General features: G+C 40.5%; 1 protein-coding gene across 4 annotated transcripts in view; it reads right to left on the reverse strand.

Annotated features, from left to right (window-relative positions):
• The window catches only part of LOC112151143 (5'-AMP-activated protein kinase subunit gamma-1), a 33,650-nt gene that overhangs the window by 2,380 nt on the left and 22,595 nt on the right, over positions 1-8,675 (reverse strand). For all 4 annotated transcript variants that reach the window (XM_036217460.1, XM_036217459.1, XM_024279839.2 and 1 more), the window contains 10 exons: positions 8,382-8,430; positions 6,468-6,577; positions 4,389-4,470; positions 4,012-4,070; positions 3,423-3,468; positions 3,294-3,348; positions 3,043-3,169; positions 2,594-2,759; positions 1,484-1,521; positions 1,246-1,392 (listed from right to left, as the gene is read on the reverse strand). In XM_036217460.1, coding sequence (XP_036073353.1) covers positions 1,246-1,392; positions 1,484-1,521; positions 2,594-2,759; positions 3,043-3,169; positions 3,294-3,348; positions 3,423-3,468; positions 4,012-4,070; positions 4,389-4,470; positions 6,468-6,577; positions 8,382-8,430 — 879 coding nt within the window. The remainder of the gene's footprint in view (positions 1-1,245; positions 1,393-1,483; positions 1,522-2,593; positions 2,760-3,042; positions 3,170-3,293; positions 3,349-3,422; positions 3,469-4,011; positions 4,071-4,388; positions 4,471-6,467; positions 6,578-8,381; positions 8,431-8,675) is intronic.

The following is an 8,675-nucleotide window of genomic DNA, read 5'->3' on the forward strand; positions in this document are numbered from 1 at the left end:
CCTGGTTCACACTGGATGTGGAAGCGCCACAAAGCGGCGTCCGCTATGTTGGCATTCATTGTCATTCTTTTGAAAACAAAAAAATTACATTTCTAGTTCTAAGTTCTGAGAATAAGAGATAGTTTTAGCTTATATTAGGATTTATTAAGATGGGCCGACTTGTACTAAGATTATTTTCTTATTTTGCTCAAATTCTGTATTAAAATTATTCATTTCCACTTATTACAACAGCTTTTTTGTTACTGTATTTAAAAAAAACAAAAGATAGCTAAAAAAAACCCTCAAATATACAACTCCTTTGCTTAGAAATAGCAAAAAAGACATTATTTAATGTAGAACATAAAATTAGAAGAAATTTAAAAAGAAAAAAATAGAAGAAACAGCTTTTTTAATCTTACTTTACCTTTTTGCATTCTGTAAAGGAAACTAAACAAGGTCAGCAGTAAACATGATGCAGAAGAGTGATGTAAACTAGTGATGTAACTAATCTGTGAGACTGCAAAAGGTGAATCACAATCTATTGAGGAAACTGTTTTTCAAAATGAAACGGAACACCGTGTTCAAGAATGAGTTCAGGTGTTTGCTGCTGTAAGATTTAACAGCTTACTTACATAAGTAGTAAAGTAAAACATATGAAACTTGATTCAACTCATTTACAAACAGTTGAAGGACAGATTTTTTTTAATGTCAGATTTTCCGTTTTTAAACACATTCAAGGATTTTAAGTTAAATTATCAATGAATTAGCTCTGATTTAGTTCATTAGATTTGTATATTTTTGTCTGAATATTACAAATCTAATGATTTGCTGCATTGAGATGATCGTATGTGACAGGTTATTTTTTATTTTAAAAGGAAGTCATGTGAAATCTCTGATAGAAGTGATAAACTATTTCAAGATCTGAAAAAAAGCTCCATTCTCTTTTAACATTTTTTTATAGTTATCATAATAGTAACATTGATATAAAACAAATCAGTGTGTTTTCCTGAAAAGTGAATATAACTCTGTGGCTCTTGTTGGGATGTTGTCAGTGAAATTAACCCAAATGGCTCAGTAAGTGTTGAAGGTTGCAAGACGCCTGAAGTAGGCAATAAAATCAAGAGGGGGTTGTTTATGGAAGCACTCCCAAAGTAAAGATGGGTCTCACCTGATGGGACCAGGACTTCAGACTGTTCTGAGGTGAGTCAGCCCCCAAAACCAATCATGAGACTCATGTTAGACTTCCTGCTCTCTGCCTGTGATTACCTCGGCCTTCACAATGCGGTCCACGATGGTCTCCAGCGTCTCCAGCCTGTTGCACTTCATGACTCCCTCAAAGTACTGCGAGCGGTGCCGCAGCGCCTGGGTGACCGTCACGTCCAGGTTGTTGTAGGTCTTCTCAGCAGCCAGGTTCTGCACACACACACACACACAACAACACAATCCTAGGATGCTGCAGAGATTAAAATCAACAATAAAGGCAGAAGGCGAGGGATTAACTCACAATGACGTCAAACTTGGAGTAGATATCCACTACCCGACCTGCAGACAGAGGAGAGGGGGGTCAGGGCTTACAGCTGTTACCATAGAGACCCCAAAAGGTCAAGTTGGTTGTGTGAATGTTTAGTAAGCATTCACACTATAGTGATTCTCCTGCTCCTTTCTGTACGTTTTTCAGCACGTAAAAACTCAATCACACTCTCAGTGATTTCAGCATTCTTGGTATCTAAACATTCAGCTCGTTCAGGACATTACTGCTTGTATTTTTGGTTCTCATAAACTTTAAAGTTTTTCTAAATAATGAGCAAAATATGCCCCATAGGAAATGAATAAGAAAGTCTTCAAAATTCAAAATTTTAAGCAGATTAGCAACAAACCTTTAAATACATTGATGGGCTGTTTTCATCTTTTATAGTCATTTAAAAAAAATGGATTTTACCAAATATTTTAGAAACATGCTAACATTTTGACTACCGGTAATTTGTTATCTGTTGTTTTTCTAGGCTAATTCAGAGTTTAGCTTCTATTATAGCAACATGCCAACGTTTTTGACTAATTTGGTTTATTGAGGAATTTTAGGCTCTTTTGGAGTTTAGCTAGTTTTTAAGCACCGAGTTTCCTTTTTTTGATCTAATTTGGCATCTACTGAGATTTTTTTTTCCTAATTTGGAATTTAGGTAATATTTTAGCAACATGTTAACGTTTTTGGCAGATTTGTTTTCTACTGAGGTTTTTTATGGGCTAATTTAAAGTTTAGCTTCTATTTTAGCAACAGGCTAACGTTTTTGACTAATTTAGATTACTGAGGAATTTTAAGCTCATATTTAACCAACAACCTAAATATTTTTGCAAAATTGGCATGTATTAGGGAATTATAAGCAATTTTACTACAAATGTTCAGAAATTTAAGTCAACTTCACTCTTTCATAGTTCTTTGATGAAATTTGCAGTCTTTTAGCAAATTTAACATTTTGCAAATAGCTTTTGCAATTTCAACAAATCACTTCAGCAATTAAAGTAAATTGTATCATTCAGAAAAAAGATTCAGCCTCTTCAGCGGCTACTTTCAGCTAAAAGCATTCATTATCGCAGGTAATGCAACTTTTCTAGTTACCATTGTGGTCGACAACAGGGAGGGCGGAGACGCGGCGGTGCGTGAAAACGGACAGCGCCGTGATAAGCGGCGTGTCAGGGTGGATGTAGGCGATGTTGGAGTACGTCCCGACGCCGAGCTGCTGCAGAGACTGTTTCATGAAGGCCGGCATGGGCATCTCACACACCTCATACACAAGCACAGACACACAAACACACAAGGGGGACATGTAAAGCAGTCTGCACATGCTCAGAAACGCACACTCACAACAATGAGTTACACTTTTCCCTCACAGAAACCTTCCAGTGTCCATCATTTGTGTCATTTGTCTATAATATGTTGGATTGAACGCAACTCTAATCCACACAGATGACGCCATCCTGACACTACAGTTCACTACTGCCAGCTGCGCCTTCTGCCTCAGGCTCTCTCTGACATGAAGCTTCACCTGAACAGAGAGGAGGACTTACAAAGAGCTGCAGGAACTTCAGGATTCTCTTGTGGGTCAGGATGTAGAGCGCATTCCCGCTGATTGGATCAATGACAGGGAGGCGGTGAATCTTGTTCTTGATCAGAGAGTACACAGCTTCAAATATGCTGGAGGAGAAAGGAAGAAGAGTTCATCATCAGCATATTGATGCATCTTTGTAAAAGACTTGAGGAATAGAAGATTGAGGGTTTATCCATCACACCCCCCCCACACACACATGCACACTGGTACCTGGCATCAGGTGGGATGTGGACTAGAGGTTTGAAGGTCTCCTGCAGGTACAGCTCTGTCAACATGATTAGGTTTGTTATTGAGGTTATTGAGCCAGGAAAAGATGATCTGAGATCAGTGTCTGTCTACCTCTCCATGTCTCAATCTTGTGTTCCTCCAGCTCATAGATCTGCACCTGAAGCAGACACAAAGCAGCAGTCAGATGGTGAGGTCAGACTTCAGAGTCTGACCGACTGTTGCATTCCTGCATCCATAAATCAATGACTGGTTTTATGTTTCACTGCATTGTGAGACTGCTCTGCAACTCTCAGCTGATCATGTATCTGTGACTGACCTTCAGAAGAAAAGGTCCTTCACCACTATGAAGGCACTGAGACTATCAGAAAGAACCAACAAGATCCTGCTGATGAATTAATATGTAAAAAACATGCCCTATCTTTTTTGATGGACCTGGAATATGAACACATATTTGGCAAAAAAAAAAGTACGGTCATGATAGTTGAAGCAGACATTAATGAGGTATTTATCTCTTTCTTGTGCGCCCCTCCCCAATGCCCTTGCTGCTGAGCTCTAGGACAGATGGCATTGAGGGCCTTAATTCCTGATCGTATCCCACCTTTGACCCCTCTCTTCAGGACATACTGCATTTGTAGTATCTGTTTTAGAAAACATTTGTACTTCAGTGGTTGTGTGTCTTCTGTGTTTGTGAGTGTGTTACCATGGGTGACTTGTAGTATCTGGTCAGGATGTTAATAAAGTCTGTGATGGTCAACATTCCTGAAACAAACAGAAATTACAAAAATATAAATTGTTTATAAGCGTCTCTTTTTCTAATGGTAAGGTAGGTTTATTGTTGTACAATGAGTACAAACACAATAATCATAAATACTTTACTAATGGAGCAATTTATTATTACAACATTCGCCTCTCTCCCTTGAAACAGAGATCTAAAATCAAATAAAATAAAAACATTCTGGGTGTAATTAAAGACTCCAGACACCACCATCATCAGTTCACACTCATGAATGCACAGACACACCTTTACACACATCCACATCCATGGACCAACACATGTGTACATAAACAAAGTCTTACCCACAAAGCTTTGCTTCTTGCTGTCCCACAGTGGAGCGGCTCGGACTCCATTGGCCACCAAAGCAAAGAAAGCCTTCTTAACCTGAAACAACATCATCTCTGATCATTCTGAAGATTCGGCTGTGTTTACATCAAAAGAATAAAGATGTATAAGGAAAAATATGACATTGAGGAAATCTTCAGAAGTTGAAACCTAAAACTTGAAATATATATCTGCAACAAGATATCAGGATCTGCAATAAGAACTTGAAAAGTGAGGAGCTGTAGCATCAAGAGCTCAGTGGCCTTGTGGGAGAGTGTCCGCCCTGAGACTGGAAGGTCGTGAGTTCAAATCCTGGCCGAGTCATACCAAAGACTAGAAATGGGCTCTCTGCTTGACAGCATTAAGGGGTTGGATTGAGGTGTTAAACCACCAAATGGTTCCAGCATTGAATTAATGGGCAGGCTTCAATAAGCAATGCTTCTGACTGCCACCTTTCAAACATGTATATAAAACATAGGATACCCATTGTCAATTGTGCAAATTGTGTAACTGTAGCTCACAGCTTCCCCAGGGGAGGGGTCAAATGCAGAGAACAAATTTCACACATCTAAGTGTGTTACAAATAATGGGACTTTGTCTTTAAGAGCAGCAGCATCAACACCAAACCAAATAGCTTCCTGATCCGTCTGGCTCATCCCTATTGCTGCAGTTGTAGGGCATTTGGAGCTACAGTGGTATCTAAAGGTCTTTTCAGTAGTGACTTAGGGCTGGCTGTCACTTGGCCGGAAGGGTGATTGGCGTCGCAATTCTGGCACAGAGGAGAAACGTATTTCTTCAGGTGGGTGTGCTCTGAAGCACAGAAGTTTACATTTAAAGGGCCTATACCAGGGGTGTCCAAAGTCAGTCCTCGAGGGCCAGTGTCCTATGTGTTTTCCAACCAACCTGCCATTGAAGCTCTTACTGGCCAAACACACCTGATCCAGGTAATCAGCAGCAGATAAGGCAGGATTTCTGGAAAGCCAGCAGGAGGCTGGCCCTCGAGGACTGACTTTGGACATCTTTGGCCTATACCATGCAAAATCAACTTTTTTGAGCTTTTAAGTGTATTATACTTCCAAAAATTGTACTTTGATCTATTCACACATTTCTGAGCATTCATCTAAAAACCTGCTCTCTGAGCACCAGCCCCTCCCAATCCATGAAAACGAGAGGGTTCTCACATTGAGATGTTGACAGATGAGAACGACTCCTTCCAAGAAGAGTCTGCACTGAGAGCAACTCCCCCAGGCTAACACAAAAACACAGCTGCAAAGCTAGTTGGGATCGACTAAACATCTTCATTTCATATGCACAATACCGTATATCTTGCAATTGTGTCCTGTCTCTTATTGACGCCAGTTCCCAATAAACACCAAGTCTAGCATGTGTTTGTTACTATTAGACGGCAGTTCCTTTAAGATTCCTCCCGCCAGGTCTCTTTGGTGTTTGTGTCATGAGCCATTGCACCAATGGTCAAGAAAAGCTCATTCCATTTAGCGTTTAAACTTTGTGTGGTGGCATATGCAAAAGAACATTCTGGTGAGGAATCTGCACTACATTTTTTTCTGAGCACAGCCAGCTACGTGCCAACGTAGATGACTGGCAGCTATTCATTATGTCGTGATGTCCCGAAATGAAGACATTATTTTTTTTCCGTATCTCTCTGCTAAGAGGGCTAAATTTAGGGGTAGAGAGAAGCCATAAGGGTAGGGAAGCTATTTGGATTCAGCCCTAGACTATTGAAACCTACTCCATATAGTGTAGACCTGCAACATAGGGACTTATAGCATCAGGACTTGCAGGATAAAGACCAGCAGTCGCACAACTTAAAGCAAGGATAGACAACTCCAGGCCTCGAGGGCCGCAACCCTGCATGTTACCAAGATACCCTGCTCTGGCATGTTGTAACTGACTGGACACACCTGAACCAGGTAATCAGTCACGAGTAAGGCTTGTATATCAGAAAATCATGCAGTCACTGCGGCCTTTGATCCCTGGAGTGATGCCGTGATCCCAGAATCACGATTTGCAGCAACAGAACCACTACTGTACCTCACCTGCAGTGTTGTGTCAAACACCACCAGTTTGGAGCTGGTGGGGATGATGTCGTAACACTTGTGGCACTTCATGAAGCGCATGTAGATGTCTCTTTCCGACTCCTCCGACACTGCAGAGATCCAGAGGACACCGATAAAGAAAGCACAGAACAGAGTCCTGAGCTCCCACCCAGCACTGTGCAAGTAAATGCTTCCTGTAATTGCTTTCGCACATGGAATCACTGTAACCTTGACCTTACTGCTTTGTTGCTTGAAGACTTCAGAAGACCTCTAATGAATGAGGAATGAACTATCTAGAGCTTCCGTTTTCTCATCTTTCAGATTGAGTTATTCCACACAGTGATATATCTGCTGGGTAGATACTTCTATCCCTACCAGAAAAGATGCATCATGCTCTACTATGGCTAATTTGGATCTTCAAACAACTTTTATTTCCTGGTTTTAAATATTGTACCAACATGGTAAAACAGATTTGGTTTCTGGAATAAGCTCTAATTGTGTCTGGTGCAATGAAGTAGTGCTGGGCGATATGATGATACATATCGCATGGGCGATTGAAAAGTGTCCATCATTCCATTTCTCTTCTTTCATTTATAACCTAATTTGATCAATTATTATGCCAAGTATATCATTAAATATTTGGAACCTCGTGAGTGTGTACATAAAAAGTCTTGTAGTTTTGCAACGTAAAGCTGCTTTACGTTCTTTGATTCGCACTTACGCGAGTTTTACGACATACTTCATGTTACTTAACACGAGTACAGAAAGATGGAAACAGCTTGAAGATGTTTCTCTGGAGTTGAAACAGACAGATACTCCGATGCAGGCAGCCCAAAATGAAGCACTTTCAGCAAAAGAGGGGTACGTCACTGATTTGGTTGCATTTGGGACTCAAGACGTCCGGCGATGAGCAGAAGACAGAAATATTTAATTATGCTATAAGGCTATTCCCGCGCCGATGCTAACACAACAAACCTTCTATCACTCAAGGAAAGCCCACAAAAATGAACATGCTGTATGAGATTGCAAAAATAAGAGATAAACCAAGCTGTGGAACAAGTATCTTAACGGTCGAATACTGGTGATCCGCTCCCGAAAATTCGAGTATGAATATTCGCGATGTCCAAATCTTTGATTTACGATCTTTGTAAATATGTTGAGTATAGTAAATTTTCAGGTAGTGAAATATTGATTGCCCAGAAATACAGAATAATGTTGGATTCTAATTTATGAACTACAACAAAGCCGAATGAGCAGCACTACTGGCACCGGAAGTAATCTAATCTTCAAAATAAAATGTCCATGAAGCTTCCTGTTTTCAAAGTAAAATTAGGGAGAGCTTTTTTAATAACTGAAAATATACTTTATTGTTTCATATCAAAATACATATTGTTATTGTGATATAAAATAATTGATATTGTGATGTGTTTTTTCCGTATCACCCAGCACTACTATGAAGTACGCTTAAGTTCGTCCTATAGTTGCATACAGACTAAATGTGTACAGAAGCTGGATCCGAAGTCAGGTAGACTGTTTAAGATCATGCACGTTCATCTTTTCATCTGACATAATAGTGAAAGGTGCACCAACTATGAAACATACAGATGTTTCAGCAGGTGGAGGAACCACATAACAGAGCTGAATAGGGGCACGACGACACCGCCGGGACACTTTCTTAAGAACTCTTAAAAACCCATCCACCATGCAGGTAGTGACATCACTTCCTGCACCCCCAGTGCCCAATAACAGCTGAGTCACACAGGAATGTGGAGCAAACAGCGACATAAGAGCATTATCAGGAGAAAAGTTCACAATCAGCTCAGCCGTCTGTTGCCATAACAACGCTCTGCCTGCTCGCCCACAATGCCCTGCACAATAGATTATATTGCAGCAGCAGCATCACCCGTGTCTCACCTGCATCCTCTGGGTCCTGCTGCTCCGTCATGCCGTCTGCAGCCACAGCCTGCACGCAACAACACAGTCAGTGCGCTGAGAACAACTCCTTTCCCCCTCCTCCTTATTGACTGTTTAGGTTATCGGGAAGTTCTGAAGACATTTTGAAGTTTTCCTTCATAACAAATGTAGCAAATACAAGTTCAATGTTACTGACACACTTTGAAGGGAAAAACGAGCTTTAATAGCAGAGGTGTTTGAACTCATTTCAGTGTATTTTCTGAGTGTCTCTTTATAGCAGAGGAGCTTGCCTCA

This window comes from Oryzias melastigma, linkage group LG20 (assembly GCF_002922805.2).
Source record: "Oryzias melastigma strain HK-1 linkage group LG20, ASM292280v2, whole genome shotgun sequence".
Lineage (NCBI taxonomy): Eukaryota > Metazoa > Chordata > Actinopteri > Beloniformes > Adrianichthyidae > Oryzias > Oryzias melastigma.